General features: G+C 36.6%; 1 protein-coding gene across 4 annotated transcripts in view; it reads left to right on the forward strand.

Annotated features, from left to right (window-relative positions):
• Cip4 (formin-binding protein 1-like Cip4) overlaps positions 1–25,166 on the forward strand; it is a 52,185-nt gene that overhangs the window by 11,340 nt on the left and 15,679 nt on the right. For all 4 annotated transcript variants that reach the window (XM_028179987.2, XM_028179988.2, XM_028179989.2 and 1 more), the window contains exons 2-5: positions 20,386–20,501; positions 20,757–20,807; positions 21,733–21,877; positions 24,515–24,666. In XM_028179987.2, coding sequence (XP_028035788.1) covers positions 20,386–20,501; positions 20,757–20,807; positions 21,733–21,877; positions 24,515–24,666 — 464 coding nt within the window. The remainder of the gene's footprint in view (positions 1–20,385; positions 20,502–20,756; positions 20,808–21,732; positions 21,878–24,514; positions 24,667–25,166) is intronic.

Raw genomic sequence — 25,166 nt, forward strand, 5'->3', positions numbered from 1 at the left:
GCACGTACTGATTACTTCAAACGAGTTATGACGCTTCATTCGTATTCTTTGTATTTGCAACAGCGACGACCATAAAGATACTATCAACAAAAATGAAGAAATAACAGAAGCCTTTAAAGTTTGAAGCGTCATGCCTAGTACAAGCATTTTATTATGGTTCTAATAATATATCTAGTATGTTTAGTGAAACAAACTTTACTAGTACATATATATTAAAATATACTCATGGAGGTTCCTCTAGAATCAACTATAAAATGTGAAAAGAATCTTTTTGCGTGAAATTTCATTAACCAACAACGCCTCAACATGTTTTATACCGCATAAATTTTATGAAATGTGTTGAACTTGTTCGAGACTCGTATTGAATCAAGGTCATTAGAATTTTAGGCCTACAACTCTCTAAAAAAAGTCAATCGCCGACAAAGATTTAAAAACGTGTCTCTAATAAGAAAATTGAATTCAATTAATTTTAATTTATTCCTTTTGATAAATGCATAATTGTTGAATTAATAGATATCGTGAGAGTGGTCGTTGCTTGTTCACCTGTCGGCGAAAGTGTCGAATGAGGTAAAGACATTCGAGCTGTCCCTCGGGCCTCACTTGCGAGCAAGTAGGTGATGCGGTGCGTTCCACATCTCTACACTTTACTTTTGTACATCGTAACGCTTTCTTATAAAGTAATTTTATTATTTACAGTTACGTTTGGCGGATTAGGCTGTAACTAAAAAGTCGTCGTGGCCTAAAGGATAAGACGTCTGGTGCATTCGTGTTGAGCGATGCACCGGTGTTCGAATGCCAGGCGGGCACCAATTTTTCTGATGAAATACGTACTCAACGAATGTTGACGATTGAACGATTTCACGGTGAAGGAATAACATCGTGTAATAAAAAGCAAACCCGCAAATTTTAGTTTGCGTAATTACTGGTGGTAGGACCTCTTGTGAGCCCGCGCGGGTAGGTACCACCACCCTGCCTATTTGTGCCATGAAGCATTAATTCGTACGATTCCGATCCGGTAGTAGATTCATTCGCGAAGCAATTGCTCTTGAGTTGTTAGGTCTCATTCGGAGGCGCTCGGGCAGCTGTTAGTAAATCCCACCCCTCCTGGCTGAGCCTTTGCTCGCCCACCTGTCCTGGTGAAACTGGAAAGGCCTTCGGGCCACCAGTAATCTTTCAATCATAAAAAAAAGTAATGTGTTCCGGTTTGAAGGGTGGGGCAGCCGTTGTAATTATACTTGAGATCTTAGAACTTATATCTCAAGGTGGATGGCGTATTTACGTCGTAGATGTCTATGGGCTCCAGTAACCACTTAACACCAGGTGGGCTGTGAGCGCGTCCACCCATATAAGTCCACCCACTAAACAAGAAACCAACGTTTTAACATGCCCACTTCCTTAATGTTTAATGCGAGTTAAGTATGTGATGTATGTACGTATATCACTAATACGAGTGAGTCTTAGTGAAAGGTTTCGTTCACAGCTGCACTCTGCTCGGAAGACAGTAAAACATGATAATAAAATCAATCAAACATCATGACGTTCTCCGTCCGTTCACAATTTATTTAATAGTTGCTCACGCCACTTGATTGTGGTGACAACAGTACATTGTATTCATATGTAACTTTTGGCAATATGGATATTTTTTTTTATATGGGATTGTGTCTATTAAAATTTTAGACGAGCATGAGGTACATATGTTAATCTGTCAAGTCCGTTATTGGTAGTTTGAATGTGATAAACAATCGCCACATGTACAGTAACAAGTACTTATGAGAATTAATCATGGTGCTCGGTAGTCGGTGTGATCGCGCACATTCCGCGTGAGAATTTGCCGTCGACCGATGTTACCGCTTCAATTATATGTATGTTGTACGTCCATTCGCACAACTGTTTCATAGCGAGCAGTATCTCAAGGTTTAATTGTGAAAGGAAAACGCTAGTTTTGTTTTTAGATATATTTTTTTTAATTTTTTTATTGCTCAGATGGGTGGACGAGCTCACAGCCCACCTGCTGTTAAGTGGTTACTGGAGCCCATAGACATCTACAACGTGAATGCGCCACCCACCTCGAGATGTAAGTTCTAAGGTCTCAAGTATAGTAACAGCGGGTTCGCCACCCTTCAGACCGAAACGCATTACTGCTTCACGGCGTATTTCAGATTTTGTCGTAAATACTATGAAATTAATTCAAGTCTAAAATACTCGATATTTTTAAATAGTCACAAGTTCCGATTTGTAGGGCGGTACATCCAGAATGACATACACCTGAGACTTTGACATCATGTCCAAAGATGGATGCTAGAATTTACGTTGTGATTTCTACGGTCTCCGATAACGAACACAGGGTTGACCGCAAAAAGAAAGAATTAAATCTAAATAATACATATGTCATTGACAGCAATGAACGCGTCGCGTGCTCATAACGAACATTCACTGCGTACAGTGGCCCTTAATTTAAGCCGAGTTTATTTAGTGCTGCTCATATTTCTGGGGTGAAACTGGAAGGAAGTCGAACTTGATTTAGAGGAATGATTCATGCCGATTACTAATCACGTACCTTGGCTCTTGCATCGGCGTAATATGAACCGATGAAGGTTTTATAAACTGAAACGGTTTTAATTCTCGTATAAAGCTGTGCCGATGTTTTGTTGTGTTTATTTTTACAACGCACCGCTGAACTGTAGTAGTATACAGTGTACGGATATATCGCGTGAAACGTTAATCGGGTGGGTTAACGTACTCTTTAGCCGATCTGTTGTATTATATCTGATTCTACCCGATTATTTATTTCCACTTTGTATGAGAACGCGGTTGATGATTTAATTGTTATTACTGGCGGTCACATGGAGAGTGATTGATTTGAAGATATAGCCTTCGCGAATGAACATGTTGTTATTATTATCACTCGTGGATAATATTTTGGATTCTAAATACGTACGATATTTATATTGATTTAAAGTAACATTGTAGCTGTTTTACTTGTGATATACAATAAATTACGAAAAAGGGCCTGAAATTTTGTAATTTTCTTGATAGATACTTGTTATTTGTTTAGTAGTTTTTTACTGGTGGTAACTGTAAAAAGCACTGTGTGATCGTCATGGGTTCACAATAAAATTATTTTTACTGGTCGTAGGACATCTTGTGTGTCCGCACGGGTAGGTACCGCTACCCCGCCTATTTTTACCGTGAAGCAGCAATGCGTTTCGGTTTGAAGGGTGGGGTAGCCGTTGTAATTATACTGAGACCTCAAAACTTATATCTCAAGGTGGGTGGCGCATTTACGTTGTAGATGTCTATGGCCTCCAGTGACCACTTAACACCAGGTGGGCTGTGAGCTCGTCCACCAATCCAAGCAATAATAAAAAAATAATTGTAGATGGTCTTGCAATATTAAGAGCTGCTTGACTTAGAAGTATGTAGATACTCAGAGTTAAATAAAATTTGGTGGTATGTATATATAATTTTAGCTGCTCTCCAGTTGTTTTATTCTGACCACTTGAAATACCAAACGTTTTTGGTTGATCAGTCATCATGCATAATATGGGCGCCGCTGAAACCCAAAAATAGCCGCTCGAACGAGTTTTCGGCAAACACTAACGTCAGAGAGTGGGCCATTTGGACAATGTAACACAGAATCTATGAACGTATACTGTATACATACACACGCTTAATCGCTTTAAATTTATAGAAAATAAACAAGTTGTAAAAAGCGGATAGCGTGCACGAGTGTATACATCGACCCCCGTGACCGCTGCCATTACACCTGCAGCGATGTCCCGGCTTCCCTGACCGGTCCCGTGTTCACTCCACTGTGAAATTATGCACATCTGCTGTCTACGGCATTTTTTTTTGTAACTCACGGAATATCCACAAGACTATGTTGATTCGGCACTTGGTAATTCAAATTTTATTTTAATTTTTTGTACTGTTTAAAACCTGAAAGAAAAGCATGGTTTAATAGAATTAGTAATTATAACAAAAGTCTATTGTTAGTATGAACGCTATGAAGATTTGCGCGTCATTTCCTGAGATTTGCACCGGTTTAAACTGATTACATATGTATTACAAGTGGTAGGACGTCTTGTGAATCCGCACGGGTAGGTACCACGACCCTGCCTATTTATGCCGTGAAGCAGTAATGCTTTTCGGTTTGAAGGGTGAGGCAGCCGTTATACTGAACGGAGACCTTAGAACTCATATCTGGGTGGCGGCATTTACGTTGTAGATATTATATATGTGCTCCGGTAAACACTTCACACCAGGTGGGCCGTGAGCTCGTCTGCTTAAATAAGCAAAAAAAAAAGTCATAAAGATAACATTGAATTATTTAAATATCAAAAGTATCCAAATAATTATTAACAATAATTAACAATACAAATATTAATTGTAGAATTCTAATTTAAAAAAAAAGCAATTGAAACAAATATGGGACCCACACTGAAATTTAAATGATAATATCATTCACTTTGAGACATGAGTTCTTTTGAGTAAAACAACAAATCCAGATTTGTTTTCAGAAACAGTTTTAATATAATTACCATAACATAAATAATGTTATTGTGTTTGTAAATATTGTTTGTCGATTGATTATTTCGTATGGATAAATGCGTTGTAATTGCCTCGGTCACATTCAAGAGCCAAGAACAGTGGATCCTTTTGAATGATGGAACGCCCGGCGCCACTTTGACGTAACCTTGCGTAGGTATATGTTGTACGATCATGGACTAACTTTGAAGTGAGGCGTACTGAATTATTAAGCGCACATCACTAATAATAGCGAGATTTGAAAATAAATAAATAATTTATTTATTTGTTTGTTACTGGTGGTAGGACCTCTTGTGAGTCCGCACGAGTAGGAACCACCACCCTGCCTATTTGTGCCGTGAAGCATTAATGCGTTTCGGTTTGAAGGGTGGGGCAGCCGTTGTAACTACATATACTGAGAGCTTAGAACTTGGTGGGTGGCGCATTTATGTTGTAGATGTCTATGGGCTCCAGTAACCACTTAACACCAGGTGGGCTGTGACTCGTCCACCCATCAAAGCAATAATTTTTTTTGCATGAAATTCGAATTTTATTTTTGAACAGAAACATGAGCTCTAAAAATCCGTTGGTTTATGCACAAAGTGAGGCTCCTGAACTATTATATCGATTCCAGGTAAACGGTTTATATTTGTTTTCTCGAAACTTCGCGCATAAACCGAACGTTTGCTCCCCAACAATGCGGCTTACATTTTTCCACGAGAAAGCGGAAACACGCGTGTCTGAACAATTGTTCGCCGCTCGTGCTGAGCCACATTCTGCACTCGGTTTGTATATTATTCTAGAACCATAGAAACGTAAACTTAAACTATCAACATACCGTATACGGTCGTCAGCCAACGAGACGAGAACATGTTTATTGCGGTTGTGTATTTAAAACAAACCATACGATATATCTAGTGAGGTATTCGGATGAGGGTGACGTAATTTAGAACTCAAATATTCATCAGTGATAGAACAATAAACAATAGCGTCTTATGCGTTGTAAATGTCGAGAGTCGGGCTACGTTCCGACCAGTGTTGGAATAAAACGTTTGAAGAATTCGAAGTGCCCGATTCAATCGTACCATTTACCTACACACCCTAAAGTTCTATACGAAGGGGGTCTCGCCTTCTTGGGGTTACGTAATCCAATCATAGAGTTTTAGTGGCGTCCTTGCATTCTAGTGGTCTGTATAACATTTTCTTAAATCTGATATTTTTTCAAGTTTCTTCGTCAAAAATCATTAATTGTTCGGTTTCGTCTGCTTAAAAAATATTGTTAAAATTAACATAATGCACCTTGCATTGTTGTAATATGAGTTGTACGATCTTAATAGCAGGAAAGAAGCCCTTTTGTGTTTTAACAATGAGCAATAGAATGACAAAAAAGTTTATCCAGGCCTGGCACAATGCGCCCGCGGCCGTCTGCGTCCGTCCTCTGAATATTTACGTCATTTGTAATATAATATTAAGTATTACTAAATACATTATACTAGTGGTCCCGCAGTAGTCGAAATTCGACTATAATTAATTGAAATGATAAGTTTGAACATTATTATAGTTCTATTATCACATTTCTATAATCACAGATTTCGCCAAAACTACACGCATAGATAAATAATATTGAAGACAAACAATATTAATCTATTTTCAATTTGACCACAGACTTTAAGCAATAACAAAACTTTGAAAATAAACTAAGAGTATGTGTGCACGTGTGTGTGTGTTAAATATATGGTAGGGTGTGTGATGTTTTTTTTATTGTTTTAATGATTTTTTTATGTATAATTTTAAAAAATATTAGCATTCTGCACTCCTTTTCTATATTCTCTATAACTGTGAGAAATTTCATATTCCTCCGTCCGCGCAATTTTTGTGAAAAGGGATACAAAGTGTTTGCTTCACGTATTAATATATTATAGATAATTAAAAGTTTTCACAAAAAAAAACTATATTTGTTGACCATCAATTTTAGTTTCATTTTCATTCAGACGTTTTGAGTTAAATCATCTCTAATATTAATTGACTAACAGAATATAGTTTCTTATGTAACAAATTCGCTCTGGTACAGTTTTCAAGTGTTTCAACCCAAGGTGCTGCGGTCCGTTGCTATCGTGTGCGACTTTCACAACTCCAACCGCTTTGATATTGAAAGGCCTTGTCTAGTTGTGTGCACGATATGACAATAAACATTAATATTATTGTTTCCCATATTCGAATCAATGCGTTTTACGGGTAAACAAGGCGCAGAAATAATATTACTTGCTATAAGATCAGCGCCGCAGTACCGATTGTCTCGGTACTGTTAGGCATTGCTGAGCCGGTAACCGTTTCCAAGCCTCGTTATTTTTCTTTTATTTTTGATTTTTTTTTTTGTAAATTTATGTTTGGAATAAATGTTTATTATTATTATTATTTATTTATATTTATTTAAAATCTTATTAATTACACAATATTTTTTTAAAAATATATTAAAAATACAATTTTTTTAAAACACTATATAAAAATAGATTGCCGCTGATGGCGGTGTCTACGACACAAGCCACCAGTGGCTAGGACTCCAGAGTGAGAAACCTCCTCACAATGCGTGCAGTATCGAGCATAACTGCTTTCTGTATTAGGCCCTTATTATTATTATTATTATTATATATTTCGGTATCTCAATCATTTACTGTATCACAGCTAAAATAATAAACCGTCCTGATACTTTCTATCAAACTAAGAATGTTCAACTACAAATGATTTAATAGTCCTCGATTACATATTATTATTTGAATTGCTCTGTGAATTCGTGTTCTTTGAAATATTTGAAATAGATAAATCTGAATTTATTACCGATACGATTCTTTACACATGTGCTTGCGAAATGCTTGGAACAAGTTGCACACTGGATACTTCTCGTGTACCGTTTAATTATACGTTATTGCATAATTGCGCGGTTAAGTAACGTGTGCCCGTCCAGAACGTCGATACCATAAAAATTACATTATGCTTCTTTGCATAAACGTGAACAAAATAAACACAAAGACACACGGTGAAAGTATTCGAAGTAATGGCGGTAAAAAAAAATATCGTACGTGCTTTAATAGTTTTACGAAGGTTTGAGACAGACCGTCACGAGAAGGCCGAACTGACACGTTTCGCCTAGCTGATTTTAGATTTCATAATGCGAACCGTGAAATTGATTGTTAACTAAACAGCAGTTACTGGTGGTAGGACCTCTTGTGAGTCCGCGCGGGTGGGTACCATCACCCTGCCTATTTCTGCCGTGAAGCAGTAATGCGTTTCGGTTTGAAGGGTGGGGCAGCCGTTGTAACTATACTGGAGACCTTAGAACTTGTATCTCAAGGTGGGTGGCGCATTTTCGTTGTGGATTTCTATGGGCCCCAGTAACCACTTAACACCAGGTGGGCTGTGAGCTCGTCCACCCATCTAAGCAATAAAAATAAATAAAAAAAAGTTGGTTTAATTACAAGTTCGTTATACGTAAGGTTAATAATATCTAGTAGGGAAACCATATACTCGAAGCGATATCCGTTCGTTCGGTGATTTTAGTTTTTTTTTTTTAGTACGCATTCGAGTACATTTGAGACCTATAAAATCAAAGGCAGCTTTTTTTTTTTTTTTTTATTGCCCTTGTAGGCAGACGAGCATACGGCCCACCTGATGGTGAGTGGTTACCGTCGCCCATGGACTTCAGCAATGCCAGGGGCAGAGCCAAGCCGCTGCCTACCGCTTAATACTCTCCACAAGCCTCGTTTGAAGAAGGACATGTCATAGCGCTCGGGAAACACCGTGGAGGGGAGCTCATTCCATAGCCGGATGGTACGTGGCAAAAAAGACCTCTGGAAACGCACTGTGGATGACCGCAGTGGCTCCAGGTAGTATGGATGAACTCTACTCCGGTGGCGGGCGGTGCGATGGTAAAAACGAGATGCCGGTATCATCTCGAACAATTCCTCAGAGCACTCCCCATGGAACATACGGTACAAAATGCAGAGGGAACCGAAGTCCCTCCGCAGACCCAGAGGTTCCAAACGATCTAGCTAAATCCAAGTCTGTCAAATATTTAGGTAAACTACAAAAATCGGCGCTAAGCACATCATTACGGATCCTCACGATCCATCGAAGTACTGCTCTTGCTAGGGCCAGTGTTAGCAACACTCCCGGTTTGAGAAACTGAAATAACTTTTTTCGAATAGCTACGATATTCTTTATTTTAAAGCAGACTTATAAAGATTGAGAATATTACTAATAATCTGAATTTTAAACGATAAAACTTCGTTTTTTAGTACTTAGTGCAGAGTAAAAATAAAATATTTGAACTGAATTTGTTAGAGATTTAGCTGCATTTGTTATAACATGAAAACACGAAAGCGTGTTCAACTAACTAAACAAGATAGTGCCATTGTTAATCCATTTTACGACATTAAGGCGTTTAGCTAAGCCTTTGATTTTATAGGCCTCATTTATTCTTCTTGTATTATTTCCACAACCATAACACGGCCCAGCTTAGGTCGTTGAATCTAGACAACTTAAGTTTCAAGATTTTATCTCGTCATGACCTATACCTATTTTGAAATACCCCGCTCAAACAAATTTGATCCCAAGAATACGAGTTTTCATTTAATTACCATTAAGAGCAATAGAAAATACTGTTTATCCAGTGCTTAATATTCACGTTAAGTTACGACCTACGACAATCTGCTTCAATAAAAGTAATTTGCTAGTAATATAAATTCATTAAATACACACACACACACATATATTCATGCATTAATTCAGTTTTTTTTAATGAACAAATTAAACATATACCGCGTCACGACACGTACTACAAGTAAAAATAGTTGTTTGCATTGCATGACAAAACATTTAATTTATATTTTGTGAGTGAAGATGAAAGTTATATTGTTACGTATGTGCGAGTATGTTCGTATCGTATGACGTGCCTTGCATCGAATTGCTAAGAAATTTGAAAGCGTTCATCCGAATGAAAGTAGTTTGTGGACATTTTCGATATATGTATGTCGTATTATTGAAACTTTTGAAAAATATACGCTCATAATTGGTACTTATAAAAAGTGTTTGATTCTGACACCAATCTTTTAATCTCGCCTAAACATTAGCAATAAACAATATTTAGAAGAAGACTTGAAATAACTTATCGACTAATCCATTTTCAACGGATGACTTTCAAGTTCATTACAACGCACTTTGTCATCCAATAGGTGAACGACTGAAACCTATTTTAGAATCAAAATGATATTTATTTGTGTCTGGGCGGCCGTCTCACCGGAGGCGGGCGGACCGCGTGCTGAGTCACAGGGTGACGCCGGCAGGGGTGCACACCCCGACGGCACGTAACGTCACTGCGAATGGTGACTCATTACTAGGCGATATAGAATTCGGACAAAAATAATCCCTTATCGGAACGGAAATCAAAAAACTTGCGAAACATTCGACAGGTATTAAGGCTATTTAGACACTGTCTTTAATATCAGATAGTACACATGAGAATGTCAGTTTATTTTGTTAGATTTTTTCGAGTTGTGGACAAATAAAATAGTCTTCACGTTATTGCTTTCCGCGTTTCCGACTTTTAGAATACTCCACAGTTTTCGTAGACGACGATTAAGGTAATAAAAGGTAATAACGTCGAAATTTGTTTCATTAATGCATGAATGAGCCCATGCCCATCTGGTGTTAAAAGATTACCGGAATCTATAGCCGCCACAAAAAATTGCCATGAAACCTTGGAGCAGAAATAGCCATGATGGTGGTATAAAGTGCTATACAGTACGACCTATACTTACTACCAGTAACATGGCAATTTCATTAAACTTGTGTGTCTGATTTTTATTACACGATGTTATTCCTTCATCGCGAAGGTTGATCGCGAACACCTGCTTCGTGTTTCCTCAGAAAAATGGCACCTGCCTGTGGGATTTGGTTACCGGCACATTCGCATCGTTTGATACGAGTTAATCCTTAAGATCATAAAAACTTTAGATGATGTTTGAGTACTCTGCTCATGTATTAAAAAAAAATGAAATGACAATAATTACACGTTTCTTTGCATATCGATAGATATCAGTATGTTGAGATCAGTAATGCAGTTTGGTTTGATTTTTGGTTTCAACTTCACTATGCGATGTTCCACGATGTTAGATAGGCACATCTCATGTATAAAAAAAATAAAAATACAAAATTTAATATCATATATCCCCAAAGTGCTTTAAGTAATACAAAAAATAATATATTAAAATAAAAATAATTCACTCACAATACAATAAGATACTTAACTATTTTTTGTGTTCTATTTGAAGTCTCTGAACATTCAACAAGATTCGGTTGTTATTAAGTTCACAATCTGAATTGGAATGCAGTTGTTTAGAATTAAGCCGTACAAGAATTCGAAACGTTCCATGAGTACTTGTGTGCTACTGTTTAAAGGGCGAATATTACATTATTTAAGTTTCTATTGACCTTTCACGTGCGTTTGTGTTGTAATATAATTATTTAATAAAATCGTAAATTACGTACGCTAAAAAATATACTGTTCTTGTCTATAATTTTATGATACACGTTTACTGAGATCACGACTCAGCTGATTGCAACTGTCTACCTTGAGAGAAGATTGAAGACACCTTTATACATCAATTATTCTATCAATTCAGAACGTATTATTAGTTGACGGCTGATATCGGTACCTTGATGATGGTACCTATCCGTTAAATGGCTATTGGGCCACTTGTGGTCCAGGTAGAGGTTAAGGGTACCAGGTCTCGAGGAAGATCGCATATGATGTGGACTAATCAGAAAAAAAGCGGCGGTAAATGACTCATCATCACTACACGAATGCACAAGGAGGGCGACCGTCAGAGTATTGGCATGCTGTGAAGCTTACACCAACTTCTAAAGTGATGACCACGACCACTATGTCAATACCGACAAAGACCGTGAATAAAAGGACTTCTCCCCAAAAATCGTATTATTGTCTCCTAATTTGGTAATTACGCCCGTGAAGCGAAGGATGCACTTATTTTGATTCATGATGTCATCGCCATTAAATCTTCGATCCACTGCGTCATTTTACAACTAATTTTAATACTTTTTTCTGAAAAGGGTATAAGATGTTGTGTAAAAAGTAATGTGCACACTCAAAGAGTATCTATACATCCCTATTGAAATTGGATAGCTCCATTAAAGCATGTTACTCGGGTGTCTTATTAGAGACAGTATTAGTCTGTTTCATGATTCGTATATGTCGGTAATTTCACTTAACTGAGCGACATAATGAAAGGGTTCTCAGTGGGAATTATATTTATGGATTATCCGATTTTTTTAGGGTTTTAACTAAGTTTTAAACTTTAAATCTAAGAAAAACAACGGGTAAGTTTTACGCATTTGTTAGAATTGCTCGTATTGCGCTTCTAAGTTCTCATACCAATATCAGAGGCTACCGTAAATCATTATTTATAAGCATATACCTCAGAACATAATTGTGCCTTGTCGTCACTGGAATCTCCATGATTTACTTTTATTTTTAAATGTAAAATATATTTAAACGTTTATAAATATAAATAGATGTGTAATGTATGTCAATAAGTTATTGTATTCGATCCGAGTTTAATTCGAGTTATTGTGCTTATTACCACATTCAAATATACTGTAATGAACTTAATTGATATATTTATAAAAGCTATTACTGTCTATATAAATATATAAAAATGAATTGCTGTTCGTTAGTCTCGCTAAAACTCGAGAACGGCTGGACCGATTTGGCTAATTTTGGTCTTGAATGATTTGTGGAAGTCCAGAGAAGGTTTAAAAGGTAAATAAATATGAAAATGCTCGGAATAAAATAAAATATAACTATTTTGTTTTTCCTTTGATGTGTCCCCCGTCGAACGGATTCCTTGTTTGTTTATTTTATACAAAAGTTTAGGTCTTTTATTTATCGATTGAGGCACTAGGTACGAAGTCTGCCGGGTCAGCTAGTATTACTATAAAAACCTCATTCAAGAGAATCACTAATAGGCACTTAGGCTACCAAAGAATAGGTAGGGAAAAAAATTGATATATTACTATAAAATCTATTACTTTAAAGAGAATCCAAGGCTCAGATGTAAACCGTATTTTCTCACAACAATAGCGTTTGTCTGTTCTGTGATCGAAACATGTATTGTGTCAACGAAACTGTCTTTCCACGATGACGTTAGAAGGTGACCAAACCAACCGCAGACACGCAATACTAAATACCGTGAAAACATTAAGCCTCGTCTATCGGGCCTTAATGTGACACAGATAGTTAAAACTCATTTACTAATACGTTCGTAAATTAGTTCATAGTCTGTCATAACGTGCTTCTGAAAAATGTAAGGCAATACACGAATGTCATTCAAATTTCTCATACCATTAAAAGTAGTTGTTATTCAATAAAAGTAGAACCACTAGCTCTCTCTTAAATCTATCGTATACTCTTCTTTGTCACATGGCTAATTTCCCTTTTTGGGCGGGGGGTCCGACTAGTTCGTCGAATGACATTATCTGAGATGTCTCTCATTTATAGTGTCGGCTCTAACCGCTAGATTGACCTAGTTGGTTTTACTATGGAATGAATGCGATATGAATATTACAGTTTAGGTACCTAACGTAATATAATAAATAGCGCTAGAAACGCGACTTGTCCTCTTATTTAGGAATTGTTTTACGTTTTATTCGACGAAATTCGACTATAATTAATTGGAATTGTAAGTTTGTACACTATTATGATTGTATTTTATACTTCTATAATCACAAATTTCGCCAAGGCTAGTCTATAAAAAAATATTAATAATGACAAACAATATTTAATCTATTCCACTGAAGTAGGAAACCTATGGAAATGAAACGTCAACAAAAAAGTCGTGCCACTGTGACGTCATCTGGCCACAAAACATGGCGGTTTTAGTGCTGCCCAGAAGATTTTAATGTTAGTAGGTTTTATCGATAAACGTTCTTGGCTCATTTTATTTTAAATATTGTTGAGTGAATGTATTTGTAGAATTTATACTTTAATAGGAAGTAAGTATATTGTTATGTGCAAAGATGATGTGATTTAGATATTATGTGAAATCTAAGACGAGTTGGTGCTTCAAATTTGCCAAGTAAACGATATGACGATTTTTTAAATTTGCTATACTGATTTTATAAAGTTGTCGTTTGCCGCAAAACATAAAGATATGGCGTAGTACAGTGCCATCTGCCCATTTCTAGCATGCTGAATGTTATCGTATTTTGAGTACGTGTTTTTCTTAGACTATTACAATCTATTTTAATTGTTTTGCTGACTCTAAAGTCCGTAACACACTACCGCAGCGCACCTCAAGGAAGGTACGCCGCACCATTTGAATCACTCTCACTTGAGAGTGATTCAAATTTTAAACTTATCAAGGGACCGCCTGATAAAAAAAAACACAAGAACATTTATTCGTTAATAAAATTACAAACGTTATTCCTTGTGACTTCCTCTCTAAAATCACTTAATTATTAAATATTTAACCAGTTGACAATAGTGTTATAAAACTATTTTATTTAAATAGTTCCGACGACTTTCTTGAGATCCTATAAAATATGTTTTAATTATTATTTTTGTATGTTTTAAGCATGATAAAATAAGAAATTTTATATAAGCAATCATATTAAATCGATATCAAAGTCAATAAATAATGTACAACCCAAAACAGACGGCCGAACTGACGTGCCAATGACATTTGGCGCGCTAAACATGGCGGATTTTCGGCCTCATTAGACGGAGACGGAGACATTTACGTATATTCATGTTTCATTTTATGTACGCACTGAAATACTGTTATATTGTTTTCCTGCGAGTTAAAGTGCTGAGTAAGAACGAGATAGATATATGTTTATGTATGTGCCTTCAAAATGGGTGCTATTTATATAAGCAATTGTACGTATAGAACAATATGTCGTGTCCCTACTATATAGGTCTATGATCTATTCTCAATTTGACCACAGACGTCAAGATTAAAAGTTTGACAATAAATAGCATGCATGCGTGTGTGCGTCAAATACATGGTATGTAGTGTGTGTATTGTTTTCTTTATTGACTTAATGTATCTTTTATGCATTATTTAAAAAAAATATTAGCATTGTGCACTTCTTCTCTATATTCTCTATAAGTGTAGAAAATTTCATACTCCTCGTTCGTTTTCGTAATTTTCGTAAAAAGGGATACAAAGTTTTTGCTTCACGTATTAATATATAGATGTCGCGATTTTGTTTCGAAGCGACATGTGAAATATATTATCTTATCTTATGGAAACGTTGAAGCTATTGTCTCATTAGTTAATGATGACTAACAAGTGTTAATCAGCAAAGGACGGGCGTTCCTCCGTCGTGACTCAGAACAAACGGACATTCGATCAAACAAATCGCTTTCGACGAATGAGACGCTGTTCCGGTATGACTGACGACTGCACGGTGCATTTGTGCCAATATGATTTCAAAATTGCATGGCGGAAGTTAAAATTTAACGTCAATATTACGTTCTAAACAAATTTAAATAAGGTTTTTTTTTATAATTGAACGATTACTGGTAGCCCGGAGGCCTTTCTGGTTTCACCAGGACAGGTGGGCGAGCAAAGGCTCAGCCAGGTGGGGATTAAATAACGTATATTTGCTATGTTCGCACGGAATCCGTGAACATTTAAAGTTTTGATTCACTGAACTAGAACGTGAAGAATGATCACCATTTGAGTAGAAATTTGCACTTATAATCTTCAAATCTAATCTTTAAATCTTATAAGCCGCTTTTAGGCGTGTTCTGAAGAAAAAAAAACTTACTTCGTTTATTGTCAGTTAAACCTGTTGTTTGTGACATTGGCATTCAAGTGAGATGTTAAGTTAGATAGAATGCAAGGTCATTTGCTATACCTGTTTGCATCACAATTATGAGGTATAGTCTGAGTTATAGGAAGAGAATTGTAAAACTGCTTAGTTTGGTCAAAGCGCTGGCCAGCCAATATATAGCTAAACATTACTCTCATAGGATAAGACGCCCGATTTACTCTTTATGTCAAAAATCAAATTCCCCCAAAAAAGTAAAAGAAATATCTAAGGAAATATGTTAACGTCACGCAGGAACCTCGTGCAAAGAAAATTAAATCCGCAAATATTAAACAATACAATTATTACAATTGAAAGGTCAATTACGAAGTGGGGACCGGTATTTACCTTATAATAAAAGAAAAAGTTTCATATCATCTAGTAGTAGACAACGGTATTGATCAGTGGTAAGATCCATACATAGGTGGATCCATCCACGCTTACAACTAATCATGAAATATGTAAAACACAATATATTAAATTTATTTTTGACTGTTGGAAAATATATATTAATAAATAATAATGGTGTGTCACCGCCAAAGTGATAACTTCGTTAAGGAAACAATAATCGGTGTCGCATGTATTATATGTGCATATGTACGTACTGATGATGGACGCTATGCAATCTGTTTTCATTCTACCACTCAAATTGTAACTGTAATTTTTCAATTTAATTTTGACACCACATTTCGATATAAACATTTTAAGTTCTCATTTTATTGTGTATATCCGTTCCATAAATCGGTGTGTGGTATATACACAGATAATTTTTCATTACGACGATTTCTCAAGAAGATCGTATTTACCTTTTTACTTCTATGTCAATAATAATCATCCTCGATCCGCTAGACAGTGTGTTCTCATTGTGCGGAATATTTGATTATCACATGGATACGCGACAGTTACTGATTGTTGACTATAGCTTTGGCATGCGAATACCGTGGCTCGCACCTTCACAGGTTCAGTGACACACATCGGGTGCCAAATAAATGCGGTCGTGATTCACGACACACTTAAACACATAAATACAAACACGATAGGTAAATAAATTTGAAAACACCTCTCAAGGCTTTTTCTTTTATTGTTGAGGCAGGTTGAGTTAGTGCTTATTGTTTAGTTCCCAAAAATTTAAGTACATATATTCAATAATCATATTACATCAATCATTTATTTATATGACATCTTAACGTTACAAGTTTGTTTCCACTTCATTTGACATTTTGCCGGTAGGCAGCGGCTTGGCTCCGCCCCTGGCATTGCTGAAGTCCATGAGCGACGGTAACCACTCACCATCAGGTGGGCCGTATGCTCGTCTGCCTACAAGGGCAATAAAAAAAAAAAAATGACCTTTTGCAAATCGAAAATGTTCTCTTTAAAGTATATTGTTGGTTATTCATGTGAATTTGTCTTATGATACGTATGTACACAATAATACAATCGAGTTGTTTTACCAAATCGATATGTCGCGATACTTTTTTCGAATAGTCACGTATCGATTATAATAACATGCATCTGGATTCCAATAATTAGCCAAGGCAACAGGGACCCGTACACGTGTCGGTAACCGAGCTATCCGTGATCTGCATACTGATGATGCACTGAACGCAATGTGTACGCATTCCTCAGCATTGGCGCCTCCCATAGCGCACACGTTTTAGACCATAATAAATGGATGTTCTAATAATGATTAATTGTAATTATTTATTAACACCAACACCTTTTATTAACATGTGTAAAATCAAGTATTAAATTATTATTTTTTATTGCTTAGATGGGTGAACGAGCTCACAGTCCACTTGGTGTTAAGTGGTTACTGGAGCCCATGGGCACATACGACGTAAATGTGGCACCCACCTTGAGATATAAGTTCTAAGGTCTCAAGTATAGTTACAACGGCTGCCCCACCCTCCAAACCGAAACGCATTACTGCTTCACGGTAGAAATAGGCGGGGTGATGGTACCTACCCGCGCGGACTCACAAGAGTTCCTACCACCAGTAAAAATAATTTTATTGTGAACCCATGACGATCACACAGTGTTTAAAATAGTCCTATTCATGCACTTTTCTGCACAAGCTCCCCCTTCGTTGACTTGTCTAACAGGATAAGTTAATGACTCCGAGAATAGCGCGTCAGGTTTAATATTTCGCTGAATAATTGCAACTCGCGAGTCGAGTCTGCCGTTCCTTAACCGCTTTGTAAATGAGCTAAGTCGTCCCGTTTCCAGTTCTCCCACGTCCAGTCGGAGTCGAACGTCGAGTCGCTCTCACATTGCCAACACGCTACCTCGCCACACCAGACGGGTTATCGAACCAGGCCACGACACTACCACCTCATCCGAACACTTGTTAATTTATATCTATCTCTCTCTTTTAATCTTGCTTCGTAATTTTTAATGTATAGTACAGTGTGATTAGCAATTGTTATTAAAAGAACATTGCATTTTACTAAGCGCAAGACATTTCTACCGCACTCGTACAGTGGTTTACAAAAGCTTTTTTGTAATCAAATTCTTTTACGAACGTTGAGCTATTCATTGTTGACGTGAGATGTAATAGCGAAACTTCAATGACATGCTTCCAGCGACAACGGTATATTACCGAGTCCACACATCGTTCAGAAATAATATCTATCTCTATTCAACACATACATCTCGGTTTTGTAAATTAATAGTCCCGTTATATAGCACGATAAATTTGCAAAATATCGTATGTTAAAATTTAAAATTTAGCTACCTATAAATCTCACTACTTCATTCGTTCCTAATAGTAGTATCCACTTCAAAAGTCCTTATGCCGATTTCCCAATCTAATTCCTAACATTTCTAAGAAGTGACGTCAGCCCGACCTTGTCGGTCGCCAAACAGTAAGGATACATTTTGTTTGGGACAGAACTGCATTTAGTAGAATCAAGTAAAAAATTCGATATTATTTGAAGTCGTACTACTAAATTTAATCTGTAAAATAAACTATCTCTTATCTAACTGTGAAAATGATATAATTTTGTCCATGAACCCACGCCGTGCGTTCAAAGTATCGCACACTACTACGGTACATTGACCATCTTCTTTATTGTCCCATTTTGCTTTTATTCATTCATCAACATTCATTCAAACGGGTTGTTGTCCATTTGTACAATTCAAAAAATTAACGTGACCGTAATACAATTAATTTGAATTCTCTCTCAATTAGTTCTTTTTTTGGCATATTGCACACGACAAACATAATATTTCGAATAACATTGTATCGATATTTTTCGACGACATCCAATGTTCAACATAATCGAGACAAATACGTTGTTGTTAATGGCAAAATTAATTATTATTATCGCATCCGTTCGTGGCCAGAATTTTTTTGTGACTAATTGTGACTAGCAAAACAAGGATAGATAAAATAGAACAAAAGCTTCTGTTAAATAAATATTTTCATTAAAGTAATGATTTTAAAAAGTTTGAATTAAAAGTGAACTAAATTTAAATAGACTTGATTACTTTACGTTTTTTGGAGAATTGGTGTTTAGTGATTTTTATTTTATGAATATTTTTACATAACCGCTAGCGATCAATTTTAAAATACCTTCGCCTAGGAATATGCGTGTAAAGGCATTGTAAAGTCGTTGCCCTGCCAGCCACTCGTTGAAAATTCAAGGGCGGATGACTGCGGAATTGCGTGCGCATCAAGCATGCAATCACAGCTACCGACTATTTCATCGTATGACTGTGGGAACGAAAGGTTTTTTCGCTACCTCTCATGATGTAGACGTAAATGTAACGTCCATTAACTCTATGGGAATGTTAAAAAATCTACGTGTTAAATGAAATCTCCACGCATCGCGTTAAATGGGAAAATAGCCTAATTTGCCAAACAATTAAAATATGTGCTTGTTAACGATTTTATAAGTTGATCTTAATGAATGAAGGTTAATGTAGTCGCGTCATAATTACCAGCAATGTACAAACTTTTTAGTACGTAACGGTCATATATTACGTGATGATAAACCAGTAAATTTAAATTACTTATATGCAGCATATCTAAAATATACTAGATGCATTCAAACCAGCTCTGTTAAAGTGTTTATATACTTCGTATATGCGATGGTATATTTATCGAACCAGTCAGTTTTCCGCTGAGATGACCTCATATCGCTAACCATTTCCTCTTGCTCTCATAATGATTAAACTGTTCTACTCTATCAAATTGCCAGGTTCTAAGTACGGAAAGGGTTTTTTTTTGTTTTGAGGTATCATTTTGGCCAGCACGAAATTCATGTACTTTTTATTACAATTTCCCATTATCTTTATGTATCTCACTGAGTATACTTAAAATTCTAAAAACATTTTATAAAGCTTTAATGTAGAGTATACGAAACGGATAGAAACAATAAAATTAACGAATTTAAATTCAGTGGTCAGTACAAACAGGCTTATTACTAGGGCATCCCACATACTATACGCTGTGACCATCATTTAATGTCAGACATAACCCACTTGTTGAAATGGCTCTATCTCTCTCGCCACCTATCTATTGCACGTCGGTGCTACTGGGTCAGAATGCTTTTAAATTTTAACTCAAGCGCGAATGCACAGAGAAGAACAGATATATTATTATACTAGCTAACCCGGCAGACTTCGTAGTGCCTCAATCGATAAATAAACAACCTAAACTTTTGTATAAAATAAACTTAGATCAAACCAAAGGAATCCGTCCGACGGGGGACACAACAAAGAAAAAACAAAATTGTTAAATTTATTTATTTCTGATCATTTTCATATTTATATACCTTTTAAACCTTCTATGGGCTTCCACAAATAATTTAAGACTAAAATTAACCAAATCGATCCAGCCGTTCTCGAGTTTTAGCGAGACTAACGAACAGCAATTCATTTTTATATATATAGATTATAAACATACGAGAATTAATTTGCATCTTACAATAGTGAATTATAATAAAACTGTATTTTCTTTTTCAGGATCAATATGATAACTTAGCCGCCCATACGCACAAAGGAATCGAGTTTTTAGATAAATATGGAAACTTCGTCAAGGAGAGGTGCGCTATAGAACTAGAATATGCAGGAAAACTCAGGTCAGTATAAATATTCATCACGTTATGTTATCCTCCTAATAATAATAATATGTTAAGTAATGCATGTTATATAAACTTAATAATGGAGTCACGAGAAAGTTTAACAAGGAGCAAAGAACTGGTTGCACCAGTTTGATTATAAGAACAAAAAAAAACTGTCACTTTTACTATGCAAATAATATACATATTATACAAGTTAGTTTTCGATTAAATGATTGCATGTACTATCTATTATAATTGATTTTGACATTGCAGGAGGCTTGTCAAAAATTATCAACCAAAAAGGAAAGAAGAAGATGAATACCAGTGAGTAATCGATATAAGAATAAAATAATGTGATTATTGGGATTATGTGTTAGAAGCTTGAAAAAAGTGATTCTAGTATCTAATTAATGTAGCTGATGCCGTTGTCTTCATGCCCCGATCATCGTTCTCGTCGAACCCGTCGCTTGCGACGAAGGGTTCGGCGAGTAAATTAACCCACAGACAGTCCACTGAGTTTCTCGCCGGATCTTGTCAGTGGATCGCGTTTCCGATCCGGTGGTAGATTCTGCGAAGCACGGCTCTTGCTAGGGTTCGTGCTAGCAACATCGTCAGGTTTAAGCCCCGTGAGCTCACTAGTCCGGTGACGCTGATATGGTCTCTCTCTAGACCATCAGCTTAGGTCGGTTTTTCTATTAACTGTATTGCCTAGCTGTTAAGCGGCGACATCCCAAAGACTCCCCAATGTATGCCTACTGCCCACTTTGAGTGATTAGTTAAAATCTCAATCGAATTGATACAATGGTTGTGGAACACACTACTGCTTCACGGTAGTAAGATGCTGTTACCGTACCGTATAAAGAGAAGAAGAATAGGTAAAAAACTTTCCTTTCTAAGATTAGAAATATTGCTGCCAGAACCGGATGACAGGAAGTAGCAGAAATATCCCGATCACGAAGCGCCCACGATCTTCGTTTAGAATATGACTAATAGGAATACATTTCATTCTTTTCATCTGGATTTTTACATCTGACGTTTGCCATGGTTAACAAGATGTACAAAAATAACCAAAAAACTTTCAGTTGCTGCAGACTTTAACTCATTTTTTGTTAAAATGGGTAATTCGCATTTTAAGAAATTTGATTAGAAAATAATTCTGCTGATGAACAAATAATATGTTTACGTCCTGAGAAACGGAAATGTATTCGAGTAATAAAATCAAAAGCTTTTATTCGTGTTACGTTTTTAGGTATACAGCATGTAAAGCATTTAAACAGTTACTGCAAGAGTTAGGCGATTTCGCAGGACAACGGGAAGTTGTCGCGGAAAATCTTCAATCAAATGTAGTCCGAGAGTTGCACCTGCTCGCCAAAGAATTGCGAGAGGAAAGAAAGGTTTGTTTATAATTTTCATTCACTAGTTCTAAACATGTTTAACGTTTTGAAGCAATTGATTGCACTCCGTTTTGACTTTTTTTTTCTTTTTTTTTTTTTTTTTTGTCAGGAGGAAATCGCCAGACTCCCACCCTCCACTGGGGATGGAGGGTGGGGCATGTCGGAGTCGAACCGACTAAAACCTCCTGTCGCTCAACAACCAACGTCCAACCCTCGCATGAGACAGAACTCATGAAAAGGCAAGGGGAGGAGAGTGAAGCGTTTAGTGCGGAGCACATCTCTCCCATCACCCTCCCCCTCGGGACGCCGGGCCAGCGATCGTCGGCGCCACGACCACCAGCCCTCTCGGTCGGCAGGCTGTCCGAAGCCCGCCTAGATGGCGCCGGTTTGAATAGGTTATCCTACGAAATACCCCGCTGGGTCAGAACCAGCGTGGGTCGAGGATAGCCGGCCTTCCATCACCCGGATGCTCTTGCGTAAAACGCGTGCAGAGCAGCTTGCACGTCGTCTTCTTAGGCCCCCTTCGCCGGGCCCCAGACCGACATATGAGGGGGACCCGAAACACTTAGAGGGCCAGGGCTAGGGCGAGATCCGCCTCCCTGGCCCCCGCTCGACGGCGACGGGCTTGTGCGTCTCTCACGCGCCCCGCCGCCTCCTTCTGCGAGATGGTGCACTCGCAGAAGTCGAGCATCGCCTTCCACGACTCGTCGTTGCCGAGCATCGATGCCACAACACTCGGCAACGACAAGTCGTTTCCTATTTTTGCGATTATTATGTTTCCGTTTTGACTAGTATAGTTTTAGTGCTGTATTATCTATATCTATACCAATATATTATAAATCTACAGTGGTTTTTACGGATATTCCGTTATAACTACTGAACCATGCATCCCATTGACTTGAAACTTGGTATCCATGTAAAAATACATGTACTTAATGGATAGGCTAATATTTATATGAGTGTTGGACTCCCTACACCAGATGCGGGGGTGTTAATTATGAGAATCTTTGTAGGGGTGAGAAATAATAATGTTAATTTTAAATGCCCAGCGAAGCGGACGGGTACAGCTAGTAGTTTAATAGAAACAAACAAAGCTTCAATATTAGCGAATAAACTTTACGATTTTCTAATTATATACACGAGACAGTGAAAATATTGAATGATTTTTGTCCGCAACCATTACTCTAACTAGCAAATTTAAAATAAACACATAAGTTGAACATTGTAAACGACAGTAAGTTGGTTAATAAAATACGACCACGATTCATTGAACTAACATTGCTTTGTGGTTGGCACGATAGTTTCTTGGAAATATTGATTAATACAAAACGTTATGATGTTTCTCTGTAAACAGTCAAGAGTGGACATGAACTCGCCTATTCCGTACGTGTCATGCTTGAACCCAACTACATTGTAATTTCAGATAAACTGCACAATTGCACTAAGCTAAAACTAAAATAATTTTGCGTTTCGAATTATAATTAATAATTTTGATTTATTATTTCCTCGCTCCGAATAATCAAAGAAATGTCTATCAGCGTCACATTTCATTATGAGACCCACATACATTTATTTTTAAATCTATAAATCTTGTAAATGGAATGCAAACAAGTTTCTTAAGATATGCCGTTATTTGCATCGCGTTTGAGAATTTGTTCTGTGTATTTCTTTTTATTGCTCGATTATATAATGTATCATCAAAAATGTTTTTTTAATTATCTGGCCAGCAGTTTTTTGTCTGTGCTCCTCGCGTTAACGTAAGTAGGCTATACAAGGGTCTTTCAACCACCGCGTCACATTGGTGTGTTGCAAGCCCCTGTCAAGGATATCACGAGGTTTACAAATACGATATTTTTATCTAGAGTGACACCCCCGAATTTGCATTTCTTGTATGTAAGTATGGTAATGCGTCGCTGAACAAAAAATATTATGAGGTTATAAGATGTGAAGCCAATCAATGTCCAGTAAAAGAAATTGATTAAAAAAAGAAAGTATTGCCAAAATACGAACAGCTATAATTCTTCGGTCACAGGTCTAATAAGATGTCTGGGTGAATAATAAATGTCAGATTTACGGTTGATGTCGTGCTTATCTTGTTTAATTTTTTAGTTGGACATTTCAAATACTTTAAAGTTTTCCGGGTCACGGAAGGTAAAATTGATTGCTTTTAAAAATCGACACCAATAAATCAGTTAACTGAATGATAAATATATTGAATTACTTATTTTCATTTATTTTTTTAATTGGTGAAATTCTTCAATAGTTGAACATGACATAAATTTCAAATTAAAGAAAAATATTTAAACTCATTTTAATTTAGAATAATTATATATAAAAAATCTACAGTGGTTTTTACGGATGTTCCGTTATAACTACTGAACCATGCATCCAATTGACTTGAAACTTGGTATCCATGTAGAAAATACATGTACTTAATGGATAGGCTAAAATTTATATGAGTGTTGGATTCCCTACACCAGTTGCGGGAGCGTTAATGATGAGAATTTGTTGTTAAACTTAAAAAATGTTAATTTTAAATGCCCAGCAAAGCGGACGGGTACAGCTAGTAAATTCATAAAAATCTAAAGAAATCTGATATTATTTTTTAAATAATAAAATAAGTTTCGTTTCTTCCAGCAACATTTAAACGAAGGAGCAAAACAAATGGGAGTTCTGAACACTTCGATAGGTTCACTGGAACGAGCCAGGCGAGCGTACGAACGTGCGGCGAGGGAGTCGGAAAGAGCACTCGAGACCTTCCAAAAGGCAGACGCTGACCTCAATCTAAGGTGATTATCTAATAATACTGGCTCTCCCAATATTTCTCTCGACATTTTAAACATCTTGAACGTTTTATTTTATTTATTAGTTGTACAGCTCTTTTAAAGTTGTAGTTAATAATATCAAAGATACGCTGTTTTTGCCATTTGAATATTTGATAAACAGATATGGTCTCAAATGATTTCCACAAGATTTGAACATGATAACGTGTTAAATTGATCGAATTTTATGTAGCATTAATTAAATTTATTATTGTACTTAAAAATAAATTCACTATATTTTTATTTGTGAAAACACGAAATTTTTCGATGTTCATTCCAGGACATAAATAAAATTTAACGTGAACATTTGCAGTAAATGGCAACACTCGTATATTTGAAGCATACGTTATACAATCCAAATGGCACACATGAGAAGTTCTATACGTATATTTTTATACTTTATTATAAAGGCTTTGAAAATCTTGAAAAGTTTACTACTTAATTGCTGATCAGTGGTCACCGTCCCT

This window comes from Bombyx mandarina, chromosome 15 (genome assembly GCF_030267445.1).
Source record: "Bombyx mandarina strain Sakado chromosome 15, ASM3026744v2".
Classification (NCBI taxonomy): Eukaryota; Metazoa; Arthropoda; class Insecta; order Lepidoptera; family Bombycidae; genus Bombyx; species Bombyx mandarina.